The following is a 21,358-nucleotide window of genomic DNA, read 5'->3' as shown; positions in this document are numbered from 1 at the left end:
TAATTCTTATGTTCTTATGTTCTTAAAGTTGTGAGCAGTCTCTGCTATCTCCTCTCTGACTTATTTCAACAGCCTAGGATGCATGCTATCAGAGCCTGTTAGCTTATCTACCTTGATTTCTATGAAGTGTTTTAAAGAAGCAACTCTACATTTCGTCGACTCAATTGTTTTATAGCCCCCTCTAGTGCACCTATGTTTCCACCACCATTTGTAAAAACTGTGACTTACTATCAATGTCATATCTTCATCCTTTATAATTAGACTTCCTTCTTCGGTACTGAAGGGTTCTTTCCTCTCTATGAATTGCATATTTTGCATGCTCTTGTCATTTTCTCCAGAAATTGTACATTGCATAGCTAAATTAGCCCAAGTTGAACTACTTAATCTGGCTTAGTGGCTATTTACCTCGCTAGGCAACATTTGTGTATGTACTCTCAGGTTGGACATTCAGTTGTGCATTAGTTTGAGGATCCCTAGCACACCTCCCAGAACAGATACAGGCCAAAGTTGTGTGCTGCTCATAACATGCTTTTAAAAAACCACAAATAAATTAACTTCTATTTAATTATGTGCTAGTAGGAATTTTCCATTTTGTTTTCTCACATTATGGCCCCAAGTTTCCACATGATTTGTTCCTGATTTTTAGGAGCAACTGGTGTAGAACGGAGTATCTTAGAAATCGGAATTCTCGTCATTTAGTTTGCTCCAGTTCTAGTCAGTTAGAACAGTTTCACTTTGGAACAGAATTTTTTTTTCAAAAGGGGGCGTGTCCGGCCACTTACGCCTGTTTTCAAAGTTTCATCAGTGAAAACTTACCCCAAACTAACTTAGAATGGAGTAAGTGAAGATTTTTGTACGCTCGAAAAAACCTTATCTACACTTTAGAAAATCAGGCGTAGGTTACAAATCAGGCATAGGGAAAGGTGGGCGGGGAGGTTTAAAGGGAAGTTTACAAACATTAAACACTTCAGTTTTACAAATAAAAAGCCATCATCAATAATAAATGATAAATACATCAATAAATCAACCAATAAATCAATCAAAAAAATTAATAAGAAATAATTTTTTTTTTAAATCAATAAATAAAACATTTTCTACTTACCGACTGCAGCACCGGGAGCCCTCCAACAGCGTGCTGGGATGCCCCCCCCCCTCCCCCAGTGTGTCTCTGTCAGTGTCTCTATCTCTCTGTCTGTCTGTGTGTGTCTATCATTCTCTGTCTGTCAGTGTCTGTGTTTCTGACAGCGAGGGGAGGGGGAGGAGGGGGGGTAGAGGGAGAGAGGGAGGGAAGGGGGAGGGATGGGGAGAAGGGGGAGGGGGGAGGGGGAAGAAGGGGATAAAGGGGAGAAGGGGGAGAAAGGAGATGGGGGAAAAGGAGATTGCGGGGGGAAGGAGATTGGGGGGTGGGGAAGGAGATTGGGGCTGGGGGGGAAGGAGAAGGGGGAGGGAGGCAGAACGGGCCCGGCCCGAGTCTTCGGGCAGTGCCCGTCCCCAGCACCAGATTTACAGGTAGGTGGCGTTGGGTCGGGTCGGCGGGGGCGTGGGTCGGAGGGGTGGTGGGAGGGAGGTCGGTTCGGTTCGGGGGGAGGGAGGCAGAGGGAGATCAGGTCGGGGGGAGGGAGGTCAGGTCGGATCCAGTCCGGGGGCGGGGGGGGTGGGGGGATGGGCGGCAGGGGAGTCGGGTCGGGTCCAGTCCGGGGGTCAGGTCGGGTCCAGTCGGGGTGGGGGGGTGGGGGGGAAGCGGGAGTCGGGTCGGTGTCGGGTCCAGTCCGGGGGCGGGGGGGGGGTGGGGAGCGGGAGTCGGGTCGGGTCCAGTCCGGGGGTCGGGTCGGGTCCAGTCGGGGTGGGGGGGGGGGGAAGCGGGAGTCGGGTCGGTGTCGGGTCCGGTCCGGGGGTGGGGGGGTGCGGGGGGAAGCGGGAGTCAGGTCGGTGTCGGGTCCGGTCCGGAGGAGGGTGGTGGGGGAGCGGGAGTCGGGTCGGGTCCAGTCCGGGGGTCGGGTCAGGGGCGGGGGGGGGAAGCGGGAGTCGGGTCGGTGTCGGGTCCAGTCCGGGGGCGGGGGGCGGGTGGGGGGGAAGCGGGAGTCGAGTCGGTGTCGGGTCCAGTCCGGGGGCGGGGGGCGGGTGGGGGGGAAGCGGGAGTCGAGTCGGGTCGGGAGGAAGCCGGAGCTGCCCGTGGGAGGAGCCTTATTCACGCAGCCCCAGTGAGGCCATTGGGCCAGGGCTAGGGGCTGCGTGCTTCGGCCCCTCCCACAGTTTTGGGTGCCTGGAGCTACTGAACATGCATGCCCACTGTAGCGCGCATGTGCAGAGGTCCCAGCACTGTTTTCGGCGCAGGGACCTGGCTCCGCCCCCTGCAGCTCGTGCTGCGCTGCGCCGAGGGCCAGAGGACCTGCAGGGAGGTGGAGAATCTGGAGGGTTTTTTTAGGCGCACTTTGTGGCGCGAAAAACTGGCGTCCAGGTCGGGACTGCGCCGTTCTAGGCGCGGCTCGAAACTTGGGCCCATTTTGTTTAGTTAGACCCAATCCAATAGAAAATATTTCTATTCCAATTTTCAAAGACATTTGGATGTGTCAGAAATTCTGAGGAGGGTTAAAAGTGTCAAAGTATTTTTGTTTGGCACTTTCCAAAGAGAGAATGTTTATGCAAACGTAATATATATATATTTTTTTTCAAACTGTTATTTGTATTCATGTAGCGTACCATAATGCTATAAAATTACGTATTTGAAAATGATACAATTGTGCAACTGTGTGTATTAATGGCCCACCACTGTTTACTATTTTCATCAAAATTCACTGTCAAACTAGTAAAATGGAAATATGTTTAGAAGCAATAAAATAGCCACACCATGAAATATTTTTGACAAGAAAGTATTTTGTTTTGCATAAACTAGTTTAAAATCAATGTAGTTCAGCAAGTGACCCACCTCAGTTATCGTAATATTTGCTGCCCAAAGCACCTGTTTTTTGATTAAATTCCTTGCCATATACAGCCATATAATTCAAGGAGAGATCCTCATTCACACAGATATTATCACCCTGATAAAACCAGGAAACATTAGCATGTTTATAAGTAGAAATACGCAAACAAATGTTTGCTTGCATAGTTAAAAGTTTCCTATTAAAAATCATGGGCCGGATTTTGATGTGAAAGTAACTCTGAGGCTAACGGCGCTCACCGTTATTTATGTGCCAATTGGACAGCAACTTCTGCTGAGCACACTGCAAAATTTCGGCAATTGCTGTCCGATATGCACCACTCCTCTGTAAGCAGTGCAAAAATGGCATCTTGCCATCTGGCTTCCCATTCAAATGTATTGAACGGTGGGGGGCTCCTGTATTGACACGTAGATACGGATTAAACTCGCCATAAAAGATTAAGGCTTATCCATTCCAGTCGAACTACCCTTCTAACATGTGGTAAGTCTTAATTACTGCCAAACAACCTCTCTAGCACTGAAAATGAACTTTTACAACTGTGGAGTCTCATTCTTTCAGCTTTTAATTATTGTTGGAGATTTTAAAAAATATATGTGTTTTTTTTACTTTATTTTTCTGTCTCTCTTATTTCTCTCTCTTAAACCAAGCTTTTTTTCCTCTTTTTGGGCCCAAGTTTCGGGTGGAGTTGCTCCTAGTTTTTTGGAGCAACTAGTTTAGTTTTGAGTATGTTAGAAATTGCAATTGATATTAGTTTGCTCCAGTTTTCGTGAGTTAGTTTAGGTTGGCTTTAGGTAAGATACTTTTTTTTCAAAAGGGCGTGTGTCCAGCCACTCAGGCCTGTTTTGCAAGTTTCGGCAGTGAAAACTTACTACAAACTAACTTAGGATGGAGTAAGTGTCCACTTTTGTAAGTTCTGAAAAACCTTACCAATAGTTAAGTTTAGTGCAGGCACAGCCAGAGACGGCGGGTGGGAATCATCAAACACAAAGGACACATCAACATCACAACAGCAGGGGGTAAGGGAAGTTAGAGGATTTTCCATAAACACCTTCACAACATTAAAGAAGCAAAGTACATTTAAAGCACTAAGCACTAAACAAAGCAGTACATTTAAAGCACCAAGCACTAAACGAAGCACAAAAAGTAATAAGCAATTAATTAATAAGAAATAGAAGGAACCCTGCACCTAAAGCACCAAGACCAAAGTAATAAGTAATCAAACAATAAAAAATAGAAGTCCTACCTTTATGTGAAGGGAAGGTGTCTCTGTCAGTGTCTCTCTCTGTAGTGTCTCTCTCTCTCTGTATCTGACAGTGAGGGGTGCAAGGGGGGTGGGTGTGTGTGTGGGAGTGGGGGGGGTGGGATGTGTGGGAGTGGGGGGGGTGTGTGGGAGTGGGAGGGGGGGTGTGGGAGTGGGGGGGGCGGTGTGTGGGAGTGGGGGGGTGGTGTGTGGGAGTGGGGGAGGTGTGTGGGAGTGGGGGGGGTGAGAGGGGTTGTGTGTGTGTGGGGGGGATGGGAGGGAGGGGATGTGGGGGGTGTGGGTGTGGGGGGGTGGGTGTGTGTAGGGGGTGTGGGGGAGAGGCTGGAAGGAGGCACCCCTGCTCTCTCCTCCAGCCCTTCGATCATTGAGTGCCCCCCAACCCACGCTCCTCCATCCCTGTTGCCATGCTCCCCCCCTCCGGTTGCCACGCTCCCTCCCCCCCCCGTTGACATGCTCCCCCACTACCCATGCTCACCCCCCCCCCCCCCGGTACCCACGCTCACCCCCCCCCCGGTACCCACGCTCCCCCCGCCCCCGGTACCCACGCTCTCCTGAGCCATTGCGCAGGCGCGCATGCTCCAGCGCGCCTGCGCAACGTTGCCGGCTCTGTGAAGAAGGCATGATCCCTAGCCCCGCCCCCCTGCAGGCAGTCTCCTCCCCAGGAAGACTGTGCTGCGCCACGCCACTCCACGCCATGGTCCTGGAGGACCGGAGAATTGCAGCAGAATATTCCGGCGCACCTTCGAGCCCAGGTAGGTCACGTAAGTCTCGGAGGTGCGCCGTTTTCACCAGATGCCGAAACTTGGGCCCTTTAATTTTACTTCCTGTACCTGATTCTTCAATCTAACTGGTTAAGGAGATACACAATTGCGTTTCCTGTCCACACTAGTTGCAGATGCCCTGGATAGCAACTATCCATAACCCCATAGAAAGTGTATGGGCAAGTGCAAGTCTAATGAGAACATAAGAACATAAGAAATAGGAACAGGAGTAGGCCATACGACCCCTCGAGCCTGCTCCGCCATTCAATAAGATCATGGCTGATCTGATCATGGTCTCAGCTCCAATTCCCTGCCCGCTCCCCATAACCCCTTATCCCCTTATTGATTAAGAAGCCGTCTATTTCTGTCTTAAATTTATTCAATGTCCTAGCTTCCACAGCTCTCTGAGGCAGCGAATTCCACAGATTTACAACCCTCTGAGAGAAGAAATTTCTCCTCATCTCTATTTTAAATGGCAGCCCCTTATCCTAAGATCATACCCTCTAGTTCGAGTCTCCCCCATCAGTGGAAACATCTGCATCCATCCTGTCAAGCCCCCTCATAATCTTGTATGTTTCGATAAGATCACTTCTCATTCTTCTGAATTCCAATGAGTAGAGGCCCAACCTACTCAACCTTTCCTCAAAAGTCAACCCCCTCATCTCCGGAATCAACCTAGTGAACTTTTACTGAACTGCCTCCAAAGCAAGTATATCCTTTCGTAAATATGGAAACCAAAACTGGTGTGGCCTCACCAATACCTTATATAGCTGTAGTAAGACTTCCCTGCTTTTATACTCCATCCCCTTTGCAATAAAGGCCAAGATACCATTGGTCTTCCTGATCACTTGCTGTACCTGCATAATATCCTTTTGTGTTTCATGCACAAGTACCCCCAGGTCCTGCTGTACTGCAGCACTTTGCAATCTTTCTCCATTTAAATAATAACTTGCTCTTTGATCTTTTTCTGCCAAAGTGCATGACCTCACACTTTCCAACATTATACTCCATCTGCCAAATTTTTTCCCACTCACTTAGCCTGTCTATGTCCTTATGCAGATTTTTTGTGTCCTCCTCAGGCATTGCTTTTCCTCCCATCTTTGTATCATCAGCAAACTTGATTATGCTACACTCAGTCCCGTCTTCCATGTCGTTAATATGGATTGTAAATAGTTGGGGTCCCAGCACTGATCCCTGCGGCACCCTATTAGTTACTGATTGCCAACCAGAGAATGAACCATTTATCCTGATTCTCTGTTCTCTGTTAGTTAGCCAATCCTCTATCCATGCTAATATATTACACCCAAACCCGTGAACTTTTATCTTGTGCAGTAACCTTTTATGTGGCACCTTGTCAAATGCCTCATGGAAGTCCAAATACACCACATCCACTGGTTTCCCTTTATCCACCCTATTCGTTACATCCTCAAAGAACTCCAGCAAATTTGTCGAACATGACTTTCCCTTCATAAATCCATGCTGACTCTGCCTGACCAAATTTTGCTTTTCCAAATGTCCTGCTACTGCTTCTTTAATAATGGGCTCCAACATTTTCCCAACCACAGATGTTATGCCTTCTGGTCTATAGTTTCCTGCTTTTTTTCTGCCTGCTTTTTTAAATAGGGGTGTTACATTTGCAGTTTTCCAGTCTGCTGGGACCTCCCCAGAATCCAGGGAATTTTGGTAAATTACAACTATTGCATCCACAATCCCTGCTGCTACTTCTCTTAAGAACCTAGGATGCAAACCATCAGGTCCAGGAGATTTATCTGCCATTAGTCCCATTATCTTACTGAGTATCACCTCCTTTGTGATTGTGATTGTGTTAAGTTCCTCCCCCCCTATAGCCCCTAGACTATCCACTGTTGGAATATTGTTAGTGTCCTCTACTGTACAGACTGATACAAAATATTTGTTCAGAGTTTCTGCCATCTCCTTGTTCCACATTACTAATTCCCCGGTCTCGTCCTCTAAGGGACCAACATTTACTTTAGCTACTCTTTTCTTTTTATATACGTATAGAAGCTCTTGCTATCTGTTTTTATATTTTGTGCTAGTTTACTTTCAGAGTTTACCTTCACTTTCTTAATCATTTTTTTAGTCACTCTTTTGCTGGCTTTTAAAAGCTTCCCAATCTTCTGTCCTCCCACTAGTTTTGGCCACTTTGTATGCCCTTGTTTTTAATTGGATACCTTCCTTTATTTCTTTAGTTAGCCACGGATGGCTATCTACTCGCTTACACCCTTTCCTCCTCACTGGAATATATTTTTCTTGAGAGTTGTGAAATATCTCCTTAAATGTACACCACCGTTCATCAACCGTCCTGTCCTTTAATCTATTTTCCAAGTCCATTTTACCCAACTCTGCCCTCATACCTTCATAGTTTCCTTTATTTAAGCTTAGTACGCTGGTTAGAGATCCAACTTTCTCACCCTCCATCTGAATTTGAAATTCAATCATGCTGTGATCACTCATTCCGAGGGGATCCTTTAATCGGAGATTGTTTATTAATCTTGTCTCATTACACAGGACCAGATCTAAGATAGCCTGCCCACTGGTTGGTTCCGTTACATACTGCTCAAGGAACCCATCCCTTATGCACTCTGTGAACTCCTCCTCAAGGCTACCCTGACCAATTCGATTTGTCCAAACAATATGGAGGTTAAAATCACCCATGATTATTGCTGTTCCCTTTTTACAAGCCCCCCACTATTCCCTGGTTTATGCTCCGACCAACAGAGTTGCTACTGTTAAGGGGCCTATAGACTATGCCCAGCAGTGACTTTTTCCCTTTATTTTTCCTTATCTCCACCCAACTGTTTCAACACCCTTATCATTTGAGCCCAATATCGTTTCTTACTATTGCAGTGATTCCATCATTTATCAATAGAGCTACCACCTCCTTTTCTTTTCTGTCTGTCCTGGTGGCGTCCATTCGCCGCTCGTCGCAAAATCTGGCCCAACATAATCATGAACACAACACCAGCTGAAGCATCCAAGTGGCTGTTCCACGAATGACAACGATCCTTAAAAACTCCCCAAAAGCATAATGCTGCTTCTTTAATCAGCAATGGAGCTGGTTATTGGCTCAATAGTAGTTACTTAATTGTACAAACAATATTTTGTTTGAAATTGCATGGCCCAGATTCTGTACTGTGATTGGCCTCTGATAAGTATGTGCTTGGGTCAGCTCATTTAAGTATTTCAATGACTCTCACAGAACCTTTCACATGATGCACAGGAAACACCACAGGGGTAAGGGGCCAGAATGTCAGATGCTAACAACAGTCGAAGGTTGTTGGCGGCTATTATTATAATACAAATCCATGCTGCACAAGAGTTGGCTTTTGGAGTTCAAACAAATTTAGCTGGTTCAATTAAGGATGGCTCTGTTTGGAGCAGAGGGCCACCCAGAAGGTAATATAAAATCTTTTTACAGGCTTCCCCTTGAAGCCCCTTTTGAACTGGTCATTGTGAGTCTGGAGCACTATTCTGTACGCATTAAAGAAAGAAGAACTTACATTTATATTGCACCTTTCACGTCATCAGATGATGTCCTGAAGCATTTTACAACCAATTAATTATTTTTGAAATGTGGTCACTTCCATATTATATAGGCAAGTGTGACAGCCAATTTGCACACAGCAAATTCCCTCAAACAACAGTGAGATAAATGACCAGTTAATCTATCTGCCTTATTCTTTCTGTCTTAGACTATCTGGTATTACATATACACCGCTGGTAGAAGAGTCTGTGTACAGTTTCTAGGAAAACGGGAAAACTATCGAACTTGGTTAAATTGGTTAATCCAGAAACTGGAGTCTGGGGAAGGATATGTTCCAAAGACACAAAAGGCTGCTGAGTTTCCATTACATCCAGAGCTTTCAGTGACAGGTAGATCAGCAAAGCGGAACATGCCAGATAAATTATGGACTGTGAGTATGTAGAAAGACAAGTATAGCTATGGTTAGTTTGTTCAACAACTGCCATCAGAGAACTCTAGATTGCAGAACCAGTGGTAAATTGTTTTCAGTTCAGTATTTGACCTTTCTTAATCATCACACCAGTGAAGTTGATTAAATCAATCTTTAGCTTGCTGCAATTCTATTTGACTGCACATTAGAAATCCACATACAGAAATGTGAGTGATGAAAGTGGTCAACATTCTATTTAGCTTTAGATTTACTTTTGAAGGTCTGAAATTCGGGTATTTATGAAGCCGAATCCAAAGATGCAATTGTAATCACATTATGCAACTTAAATTTTTTCCTGAGGAACATGAACACAGAAAGCAACTGCCATGTGACATGGCAAGATCTGCATGTACTGTACGGAGGGAGAGTTTATTCAATGTAATGTGCATCAGGACAACCTGAACTTGAAATGAGCCAAATTTAGCAAAATTTGGATTTTCATTACGAAACCTGAAATGACTTGTCATTTTTGTTTCAATTTGGATCTTTCCTCATTGCAGCAATGCAAGTACTTTACAGCAGATAATTCTTCACCAGCAGATTTAATATGTTATCTTGAAACTATAAAAAAAGATACTGGTTCAAAAATGTAATTGTCAATAAACATGTTTATCCAAGTAATGTACCTTTATAAGATAGTTTTTTTAACTTGCGGAATAAAAAGTGGGAAATGTTTTATGATGCAGGTAATAGTGTTTTCCTTATCTTGTTGACTGAAGTAGATGTTCTCAGTTACTCAGAAATAGACAACATTACAGTCTTGTTGTGCAGCAAATTTATGCACTAATGCTCCAAGCATGGAATAGATTAAAATCTAATTCAGTAAATCTGATTTTGGGGGCGGCATTAAAAAAAAAATGACCATGAAAGCTGCTGGATGGTCATAAAATGTCAACTGGTTCACTAATGTCTTCAGGGGAAGAGAAGCTGCTGCCACCATTTGGTCTTGCCGACACATCACTCAGTTCCACACCATGTGATTGATTCTTAATGCCTCTGAGGTGGATTAGCCAGCCACTCGATTGCAAAAACAATCACTCAGAAGCAAGGACGTGGCTCCCCGCTTTCTCAGGTGAGGTAGCGATGGACAACAATTGTGGCCTTGTCATATTGCCCACATCCCAAGAGCTAATTTTAAAAAGGACACCCGTGTCGAAGAAAAGCTGGAGGTACTTTGGGGAGCAGGTACAAATTTAGTGGTTGTCCTCCACACCTCGGGCTAAATGATATTGGGAAAAATCATACAGTAAGGAGGTAGGGAAAGATAGAAATTTGAAACACAATTGTTTCCTCCAGCATCGTTCAATTTCAAGGCAAGGGGGTGAGAGAAGCAGGGAAATTAAGAGGGTAACTACTGCTCAGTGAAATGATGCAAAAGAAACAAAGCAGAGTTAGTCAAGAAAGTGGGATTGATTTTAGGATCAAATGCTGGTATAGGAATGATGGGCAGATACCAGCAACTGTCAGGAACATAGGTAATAGGGACTATTTGGATTTGATGAGAGGTGGGAGGCAGGTTATGGGTCATGCATCAGAACAACAACAGTTGCATTCATACAAGATGGAGGGTGTTGTCTTATTTGCAAGGAAACCTAGCAGGCTAAGTAGTCAAGCCAGCTTTGCGGGAAAACTATGGCCTGAAATTCTAGGGTTAGTTTTGCACAATCAACATTTGGGGTTTACGATCGACCACCAGACAAAAGAAGAAGAATGACTCATAACTTTATGATATTAGCAGAGTGAATAAGAAAGGAAGGTGGCACTCATGGGGGACTTTAAGCCCAAAATAAACCAGGAATGAACAGGTGTCACACCAAGTTAACTCAGGGAATCTATCCGACAAAGTGGGCTAGATTTTCAACTTGATACCGGGGCAGAAAACTAAAATGAAAATCGGGTAGTTTCTATAATGGGCAGCCAATCTGCAATCCTTGATTTACACCCAGGCCTCGTTGAAAATTTACCCCAGCATGTCTAGATTTCCATAAGGGCTTTGATAAGACATGAGAAACTTCTTTAGAAACTAAGCCCAGTGTGTATTCTGGTTAAGTCCTGATCCTGGATGGAGCCTTTGAATTAGTGGTAGCATTTCCGACTCTGAGAATTCCACTTCAGACAGTCGTAGTGAGTGGAGACCAGAGCTCCAGCTCTGAAATTTTAGGCTGACATTCAGTGGGATACTCGTGTCAGGTGACCCCCCCCCCCCCCCCCCCCCCCCATCGTATGGGCTGTGGGAGCCCGTAAAACCTTCCTGCCTTGTAGGACTAGCCATCCTATCAAGATGGTTACGACTATGGACGGAGTATTCACGTAGCAGCCAGTCAGACTGTTATTCAGTCTGTGAATTTGTCCACTACTTCACACTATTCTTCATGGGAGGAGTGTAAAGATACAAAAACAACAAACATAAACATGGATTAGTAACTGCTAAAGTGAAGAAAGCAAAGAGTAGCCTGAAGGAGAGCTATCAAGTGAGATGCCTGTGGTCTGTGCTGGAAGATTTTCTGTTCTTGATATACATAAAGGAATGGATTTTCAGCAACACCAAGAGAGATTGGCAATTCCGAGGAGGCAGCAAAATCCTAAAAAGAGAGCTGATCAGTAATAAACGCAGCTTAATAAGAACAAAGGTGCTATGTATTAGAAGCAAGATAAACATGTACTCCATGGGTGAGAGAGAATTTACCAGTGGCGAAGTTAAAAGAAACCAGGGATGTTAATTTATTGCTCACTACGTCTAAACAGTGTGAGAGGACAATAACCAAAGTGAGCAGGATTAAAAACACAAAATGCTGGAAATCTCAGCAGGTCAGGCAGCATCTGTGGAGAGAGAAACAGAGTTAACGTTTCAGGTCGATGACCCTGCATCAGAACTGGCGAATGTTTGAAATGAACAGATTCTGAAGGAGCGCTGAAAGGGAGAGGATAAAAGAATAAACGGGAGGATCTGTGATAGGGTGGAAAGCAGGAGAGATTTGAGAGACAAAAGGGATGATGGGCGACTTGAGCTGATGGTAGAAGTTAGAAAAAGATTAGTCTAGATAGGTGGCATGGGACACAGAGTAAAAATACATAAGGTCAGGGGGTGGGTTTAAAAAACAAAGGAGGATAGGGAGAAAAATATGGGCAGAGGTTAAGGTCTGAAATTGTTGATTTTGATGTTGAGTCCAGAAGGCTGTAAAGTGTCTTAATGAAAGATGAGGGGTTGTTCCTCGAGCTTGCATTGAGCATCATTGGAACAGTGCAGGACACCGAGGACGGAGATAGTGGAGCGGGGAATTAAAGTGACAGGCAACAGAAAGCTCAGGGTCATGCATACGGATTAACAGAGGTGCTCCGCAAAGCGGTCACCCAATATGCATTTGGTCTCTCCAAAGTAGAGGAGACTGCATCATGAGCAGCGAATACAGTATAATAAATTGAAAGAAGTACAAGTAAATCGCTGTTTCACCTGGAAGGAGCATTTGGGGCCCTAGACAATGGGAAGGGAGGGGGTAGAAGGGCAGGTATTGCATCTCTTGCGCTTGCACGGGAAGGTGCTGTAGGAAGGAGTGGGGGTGACCACGGAATGGACCAGGGTGTCGAGCAGGGAGCGGTCCTTTCAGAATAATAATTTTTATTTTTATAGTGCCTTTAATGTAGTAAAACATCCCAAGGTGCTTCACAGCAGTGTTACAAGACAAAACAGATAAATTTGACACCAAGCCACAAAAGAAGAAATTAAGGCAGATGAACAAAAGCTTGTTTAAAGAAGTAGGTTTCAAGGAGCAAAGAGAGGTAAAGAGGCAGAGAGGTTTAGGGAGGGAGTTCCAGAGCTTAGGACCATAACAGCTGAAGGCACGTCCACCGATGGTTGAGCAGTTATGATGAGGAATGTACAAGAGGCCAGAATTTGAAGAGCGCAGACAACCTGGGGGGTTGTGAGACTGGAAAAGATTACAGAGATAGGGAGGGGCAAGGCCATGGAGTGATTTGTAAACAAGGATGATAATTTTGAAATCGAGGCGTTGTTTAACCGGAAGCCAAAGTAGGACAGAAAGCACAGGGGTGATGGGTGATCACGACTTGGTGCAAGTTAGTACACGGGCTGCTGAGTTTTGGATGACATCAAGTTTATGTCGTGTAGAATGTGGGAGGTCGGGCAGGAGTGAGTTGGAGTAGTCAAGTATAGAGATAACAAAGGCACGAATGAGGGTTTCAGCAGCAGAAGAACCGAGGCGGGGCAGAGGTGGGCGATGTTACAGAGGTGGAAAAAGCCGCTTTTAGTTATGCCGTGGATATGTGGCTGGAAACTCATTTCAGGGTCAAATATGAAACCTAGGTTGCGAACAGTCTTGTTCACCCTCAGATTGATACTAGAGAGAGGGATGGAGTCAGTGGTTAGGGAACGCAGTTTGTGGCGGCGATCAAAGATAATGGCTTCGGTCTTCCCAATATTTAATTGGAGAAAATTTCTGCTCATTCAGTACTGAATGTCAGACCAGCAATCTGACAATTTAGATACCAAGCAGGGGTCCAGAGAAGTGGTGGAGAGGTAGAGCTGGGTGTCGTCATTGTACATGTGGAAACTGACTCCGTGTTTTTGGATGATATCTCCAAGGGGCAGCATATAGATGAGAAATAAGAGGGGGCCAAGGACGGATCCTTGGGGGACACCAGAGGTAACAATGTGGGAGTGGGAAGAGAAGCTATTGCAGGAGATTTTCTAGCTAGGATTAGATAGATAAGAATGGAACCAGGCGAGTGCAATCCCACCTAGCTGGACGTTGGTGGAGAGGCGTTGGAGGAGGATGGAGTGGTCAACTGTGTCAAAGGCTGCAGACTGGTCCAGAAGGATGAGGAGGGATAGTTTACCAGGAATGCTGGGAAGGGAGGGGAGGGGAAGATGTGATTGGTGATCGGATCACGCTGGAGGTGGCGGAAATGGCGGAGGATGATCTGTTGAACGTGGAGGCTGGTGGGGTGAAAGGTGAGGACAAGGAGAACTCTGCCATGGTTCTGAGAGGGAGGGGAAGGAATGAGAGCAGAGGTGTGGGAAATAGAATGGACATGGTCAAGGGCCATGTTAACCACGGCAGAGGGGAATCCTCGGTTGAGGAAAAAGGAAGACCTGTCAGAGGCACTAGTGTGGAAGGTGGCGTTATCAGAGCAGATGCAACAGAAATGGAGAAACTGGGAGAATGGAATGGAGTCCTTACAGGATAAGGGGTGGGAGGAAGGGTAGTCCAGGTAGCTGTGGGAGTCAGTGGGCTTATAGTGGATAGTGAGCAGGATATTACTGAATACGTTCAGTTCAAACTACAAAAAATCCTGTTGAAGCTGTGCTGTGTTCTAGTCAGGTTGTAGCTGATGTAACAGGCCGAAAATTGCAGCCTCGCCAGGTGCGTACGAAGTGCGCATGGACCCGGCGAGGCCGCGCAAAAGCTTACTACCTAGTGATTGGTGGTCCAGGCCCACGTGATTGCAACATAGATGTCCGCACAGGGAAGACAGATCTCCGTGCGCTGCACAGCGAATGAAGGCCACAGACTAGAATCCTATGTTTCTCTGGGACTAACAGGTAGTTTCATAGATTTTTTTCGGGTCGGTGCATTTGTACAAAGGAAGCCTCTGACCACAATTTTCCCCCCAATGTTTGCATTCTGATCAAAATAGCGTGTGTGCATTCTGATCAAAAGAACTATTTAGTCCACAGAGCTGGTGCTGATTGCCAATGTTAGAAGAGAGACAAGCCACAAAGAATGGTTTGGGCTTTTCATTCTTGAAAAAACAAGTCTCCGTGGAGACTTTTATTAAGTTGAAAAACATATTTAACAGGATAAAAACAATACTTCCCAAGACACTAAGGCAACCAGACAAGATAGCACAAATCAGGGCTGTGAAAAGCAGTTTTAAAGACAGAAAACAGGAGGTATTTCCTTACACAGAGTGTGATCAGGAAGAATACATCAACCAGGACATTGGACTCATTTAAGAAACAACTCGGTATTGCCACAATAAATGATAGAGTAGATTCTAGAATGATAATCCAATAGAACAAAATGGCCTTATTCACTCAAAGCTAACTAGTAATCAAACATGAAAGATATTTCTGATTATGATATTGTCTTAGATATAAAATTGTATTCTTTTTGAGGATGCGGTGCTGAAATACAACAAAACATTATTCTCAGATAGAAAACAACAGATAATAAGTTTAATATATAAAGTATGCACTAAAATATTAGTCTAATTACTGGAAGACTGAAGAATTGTCTCTGGCATTTGAGAGAAACCAAGATCTGTTGGGATCATGGATTTAGAAAGCGACAATACATAATATTTAAAGAGCATTCTAAATGAATTACAATACAAAGCAAAATCCTTTGATTTATATTTTTATAGATTATTGAACTAGATCCAACTGAAGAAGATTTACAAAAGCAAGCAGCAACATTGTTATTGCCGTTTGTGCTGGCCATTATCAATCTGTTCATACCTTTATTCTTCTCTTTCCTTGGCGCTATGGAAAGGTTCAAATATCCACGACATGAGCTATATGTACTCATTATAAGGTATTCATTTCCAGATTTGCTTTCAAATAAATCTTATTGCAACTTAAAAAAGCCTTAAAGAGTGAATCTCACCATGAGTGACCATTTTAAAGAAGAATTATGAAGAGCTGTGTTTAGCATGAATATTAATTTGACTTTGTCAATTTTTTGTGAATGTTTTGGAACAGTTTTATTTAAACACTAAAACTAGTGACATCACTGGGAAGAATGCCTGTGCAAAGGAGGTGAATTAATGTACAGTTACAAATAACAAGCCTTCTATTGCACCTTGTGTTAATGAATGTTTATATCATATATATGTACCACAATGGTTTAAACTTGAGGTTTCAGGGCCTGTCATGCCACCTCTATTTTGCAACATTGCTGTTAAAAGCTCCAAGATTCCCACTTGCTCTCTGTGGACAGTTACTCTCTTTTGTTTTTTTACAGTTTGTTCCTCTCTTACTTCTGGTCTACCTCTCATTCTCTGCTTTTCTTTCCTGCCACATCCTTGTCACCACTATTCTCCAATACAGTTTCAATGCCTGAGGAAACAATACTACTTTGTGACAGACTGCAACACCAATCATATCAACTTATCACCATTTTACAATATAAAAATCTTCAAATAAACAACAATAATAATACAATTATACAAGACAACAGGATGTATAATAAAGGCAACACAACATTGGAATAGTAAATTACAGAAAATAAACAATTGTTTCTCAGCATGTACAATTACTGTGAAGGTTCTTTTTGGGTGGGACAAAGCCTTTAGCTTCGAATTATGAGAACAAAGCTACTGCCATATTAGCCTTGAAATCCCGGTTTCTTCTTGCCGCGGGCATTCGACTAAAAATAGGAGAAAAGACGTGCACTTACCGTTTAGTCGAACACGCGCCAGAGATCCCGGACTCGAGGCCTCCTCTTGTTGCGCGTTGGGACGTCCATAGGAGTCACGTGGGCCTGGACACCCAATCATGGTAAAGTATTTTCTCATTCATAGTAATAGGAGTTTCGTAAGTCCGAAACTCCTATTACTATGAATGAGAAACACCCCCAAACACCCAAACACTACATAAAACATTTTAAAAAAACACCTCACATAAATACATTATAGAAATTAAAGTTGACAGAAATGTTTTTGAAAAAAAAATATTTGCCAATTTTTTAAAAGTTTTAATTATGGTTTAAAATAAAATTACCTGAATGGGCAAAGTTTTTAACATAAATATGTATTTTTAAATGTTATTTTAATATATTTTTATATTCTTATGCTGGTAAAAACAGGCTATGCTTTTTACCAGGCACAGGAGTTTTAAGGACATTCGCTGGACAAGAGATGGGCAAATAGCCCAATCTCTGCCGTTGGAATGTCCTTCTCCCCGAGATGTGGCCATTTGTCAAGCCAGAAACTTGACAGATCGGAAAAGCCGGTTTTCAGCTCATGCGCATCGAAAACTGGCTTTTCCGATGCCTTCCCGGGTCCATACACACTCCATACGGACCCGGGGAGGCCAGAATTTCAGGGCCATTATATCTGAATTTGTGGTGCATGTTCTCAAATATGGTAGTGGTGATGCTACTGGCCTAATACGCAGAGGCCTAAAGTCCTAATCCAGAGAGCGTAAGTTCAAATCCCACCGCAGCATGTTTGAGAACTTCAATTCAAGTTTAAAAAATGTGCAAGTTAAAGTCACCATGAAGCTGTTGGATATTTGTAAATTATTTAAGAGCATAAGAAAATAAGAAATAGGAGCAGGATTAGGCCACTTGGCCCCTCGAGCCTGCTCTGCCATTTAATACGATCATGGCTGATCTGATCATGGACTCAGCTCCACTTCACTGCCACTCCCCATAACCCTTTATTCCCTTATTGCTCAAAAATCTGACTATCTCCGCCTTAAATATATTCAATGTCCCAACCTCTACAGCTCTCTGGGGTAGAGAATTCCTTAGATTTACAACCGTCTGAGAAAATAAATTTCTCCTCATCTCAGTTTTAAATGGGCGGCCCCCAATTCTGAGACTATGTTCCCTAGTTTTAGTTTCCCCTATGAGTGGAAATATTCTCTCTGCATCCACCTTGTCAAGCCCCTTCATTATCTTATACGTTTCAATAAGATCACCTCTTATTCTTCTGCACTCCAATGTGTATAGGCCCAACCTACTCAACCTATCTTCATAAGTCAACCCTCTCATCTCCGGAATCAACCTAGTGAACTCTCTCTGAACAGCCTCCAATGCAAGTATATCCTTCCTTAAATACAGAGACCAAAACTGTACGGAACCTACCATTGTGACACTGTCTTGCGACTCCAGTCCCATACCAATGTGGTTGACTCTTAACTGCGTTCTGAAATGGCCGAGCAAGCCACTACAAAAAGATTGAACTACAGCTGTTCAAGAAGAAGGCTCACCACCACTCTCTCAGGACAACCAGGGATGGGCAATAAATGTTGGCCTTGCCAGCGACTTCCACATCCCAAAAAATAATTTTAAAAATTGGTTGCTCCCAGTGTAAAAGTCACACCTGACCTTTATACTGAGCTGCTCCTAGTCAAACAATATTCTCACTTTAGTGAATAAACCACACTTGTGTATAGGCCACAAAATTCTGAATGTAAGTTTAACTTATGCACCAAATGTTTGCAGATATGGGAAATTGTTATAACAGGAATGATATTGATTTGCTCAAGTAGTCTAGATATAGTTATTGAATAACCATTTTGTAATGTACATAAGTGTATAACTGTTAACAAAACTACTCATTTCAAATTTGAGGCAGAGATGAATATACTGTTGTAGGAAATAAGTTTGTCTAATAGTAAATCAGCTAATTTTGTCTTCCTTGCAGGAATGTTTTGCTGAAAATGTCATTAATTGGAGTTCTATGTTACTACTGGTTGATGAAGGTAGCAAGCAATGTAGAGGCATGTATCACAACATATTTTCAATCATTCTAGCTCAATTCCCAATTCATTACTGAACTATAAAGCAACTATTGTATTCTAAGTCTCTTCTCAAAAACTTTATATCTGGTAGCAAATATTTAGTATTTTGTCTTAAATATATGATACAAATGTTTTCATCTTGTAACTTAAAGTTATTTGCCAAAATATGGTATTGCAAGTATGATATTTGTTGTGTTAACAGTGTTGGGAAACATTCGTGGGCCAAGATCTGTACCGACTTGTGGTGATTGATTTCATCTTCTCCTTACTGGGTTCCTTCTTTGGGGAGTTCATTCGAAGGTATGATGTATCCTCATATTCACATGCCTCAAGATTTGTGAAGCAATGTTATGCAACAAATAGTACTTCTTTCAAGCCTGTAATGAAGTGAAATCAAATAAATTTTACCTATCTAATATTCATCGTATTAAAGTTGGACAATGTGCAGTACTGCTTAAGAAAATGACATGGAGCTTTCCTCCTTCAGGAACAATTCACACTCTTCATTCCATCACATATTTCAATTACATATGTGTGTATATCTATAGAACTAAAATTCTTTTGCATGAAATTACGCCATGGAATGCTTAACGCATTCATCATCAATCGCTTACTTAACTACTGTTGGCGACACATTAACCGGTTTTAAATAAACTAGTAGATCTCCAGTTGCATTGTTCACAGGTAGCCTGCAGAACTTTTGGTCCTAGAAATTGGGCTGTGTAGCGCCTGAAAAATGGACGGAAGAACCAGCTGCCTATTTTGAGACCTATTCGAATGAGTAAATGGTGGTCAGGTTTGTTTTTTAAATCTTCATCTGGGTACCACTCCGTTAATATTGAAAAACGGGGCAGTAGACAGATGAAAATCACTGCCCATATAACTGTAAATCAAGTTCTGTAAGAAGTAAAATTTCATAAACAAGAGCAAACACTGCATTTTACTAGGTCAGGACACTTTTTTAAAAACTTAATTTACAGTCCCTGTTCCAAAGTAATAAACATCTCAAAGCTCTAATATGTCTCGAAGTAACGCTCTTAGTTTGGACCAGGTGTTTGTGATTGAGAGGTGTCACAACAGCAACAACTTGCTTTTATATTGCTTTTAATATAAAAAAGCATCCCAATGCACATCCCAGAGGCAAGAAAGACATATTCGGAGAGGTGACCAAAAGTTTGGTCGAAGAGGTGGTAATTTTCCTGTCCTCCTCCGTTTTCGCCCCGAAAACTGAGAATCTGGAAGGATCAGAAGGAGGTAGAGAGGTATTGGAGTTTAGAAAGGGAATTCTTGAGCTTGGGGTCGCCAATGGTGGGATAAAAGAAAGGGGGCATGCAGAGGCCAGAGTCACAGGAACAGAGAGTTCAGGAAGATCAGTGGGTTGTAGGGCTGGTGGAGGTTAGCGATTGGGATGAGGGCAGAGTTCATGGTGACAGTATGGAGTTTGTGGTGGGAGCCAAAGACAATAGCATTGGTTTTCCTCGTTTGTAGCTGGAGAAAATTGCAGGCCTTCCAAAACTGGATATAGGACAACCAGTCTGACACTGGAATGGGCAGGAGAGGTTTTGGGGAGATGAGCACATGCTATCCCTGATTCTTTACCTGTCTGGTGAAGTTAAGAATCTTTGCTGTGGCTGAAGTTATACCAGTCCCTTCTAAAAGACGGCACTGAAATAAAAATATTAACTAAGACTACTTACGATACAAGTAACTTTATTTGTTCTTCAATACCTTATTCCTGGGCATTTATATGATTACAAAAGATGCAGTTTGTCTCCATCTAGTTTCCCATAGTCATTTCAATTCTTGCTGAAGTTGCTGCTGTAGTAGTGACAGGGTGGTTTTCACACCACTGAATCTTCTATCCCAATCACCTGAGCATGTGATCAGTTGCCATGATCCAGACCTGCCTAATGGATTAACTCTTCCTGCAATGTATCCAGCCTCCCAACAAAACAAAGCTTCTGCTTTTCACTTTGATCCATGTGCCAGAGGCATTTATTCCACGGGCATTTCTAGCCGTCTGAGGGTTTAATTTGCCCATTGATCCAGAGGAGAGAGATCATCCATCCAAATTGTATCTTTCTGCCCAGCTATGAAACTTTCTTTTCAGATTTTTATTTGGATTCACCCATAGCAGTTCCAGGGAATCTTAAACTGAATCACTCACTCTTCATGCTGATTCTCAATTCATTAAGAACACTTCATCTGAACATTTACTATTTATTACTGTCTAGATGGAATTGCGTTACATATTTTGCCAGCAATATTTGAAATAATTTGGAATTATATAGCAACCAGTATTTTTTATGAAATACCAACAAGTTAACTCTTGATTTCCAAAATGGTTTCAGCATCATGGGAACGCATTGCTGCCGTAAACTTGGATTACCAGAATTTGATATTGCAAGGAATGTATTGGGTTTAATCTATGCACAAACTCTAGCATGGTAAGTAGATTTAAATGGGATCTTAACAAATGAAAAAATATATAGATTTACATATGTTTATGTATTTCAATACTGTTTACTTACCAAAGTTCTTCATTTGAAAACTTAATTTTTAGGATTGGACTTTTCTTTGCTCCTCTTTTACCAGCAATACAGATCATAAAGTTCTTCATTATATTTCATGTTAAAAAGGTACAGTAAATTGTCCATTGTTGCAACTGATTTCAAGTATCTGGAGCTCTTAATGACTAATGTAAAGATCAATGTATTGTTACAGATTCACTATACTGCAGGTACTTTTAAATGAATTGTTGAGATTACGAGGATTCGTACAGGTCCACTGGAAACTCTTTGGTGCCGAAATTGCACCTGGCCCCGATTGGGAGCGGTAACCTTGCAGGGCCAGGACTTTTATCGCCGAGCCTGGAAGACCCGCCCTCGACGCAGAATTGGGCCGTGCACCCCTCAAAGGAAGTGGAGCACTGT

At 43.1% G+C, this 21,358-nt stretch overlaps 1 protein-coding gene across 1 annotated transcript in view; it reads left to right on the top strand.

Moving 5' to 3' along the window:
* The window catches only part of LOC139281601 (transmembrane channel-like protein 5), a 192,972-nt gene that overhangs the window by 123,392 nt on the left and 48,222 nt on the right, over nucleotides 1-21,358 (top strand). Inside the window, exons 11-15 of the mRNA XM_070901751.1 lie at nucleotides 15,320-15,489; nucleotides 18,329-18,404; nucleotides 18,628-18,725; nucleotides 20,777-20,872; nucleotides 20,989-21,064. Of these exons, the coding sequence (XP_070757852.1) occupies nucleotides 15,320-15,489; nucleotides 18,329-18,404; nucleotides 18,628-18,725; nucleotides 20,777-20,872; nucleotides 20,989-21,064 (516 nt within the window). The remainder of the gene's footprint in view (nucleotides 1-15,319; nucleotides 15,490-18,328; nucleotides 18,405-18,627; nucleotides 18,726-20,776; nucleotides 20,873-20,988; nucleotides 21,065-21,358) is intronic.

This window comes from Pristiophorus japonicus, chromosome 15 (assembly GCF_044704955.1).
Source record: "Pristiophorus japonicus isolate sPriJap1 chromosome 15, sPriJap1.hap1, whole genome shotgun sequence".
Taxonomy (NCBI): Eukaryota; Metazoa; Chordata; class Chondrichthyes; family Pristiophoridae; genus Pristiophorus; species Pristiophorus japonicus.
Note: the sequence above shows the minus strand (reverse complement) of the source record. Positions and strands in the feature narration are given on the sequence as shown.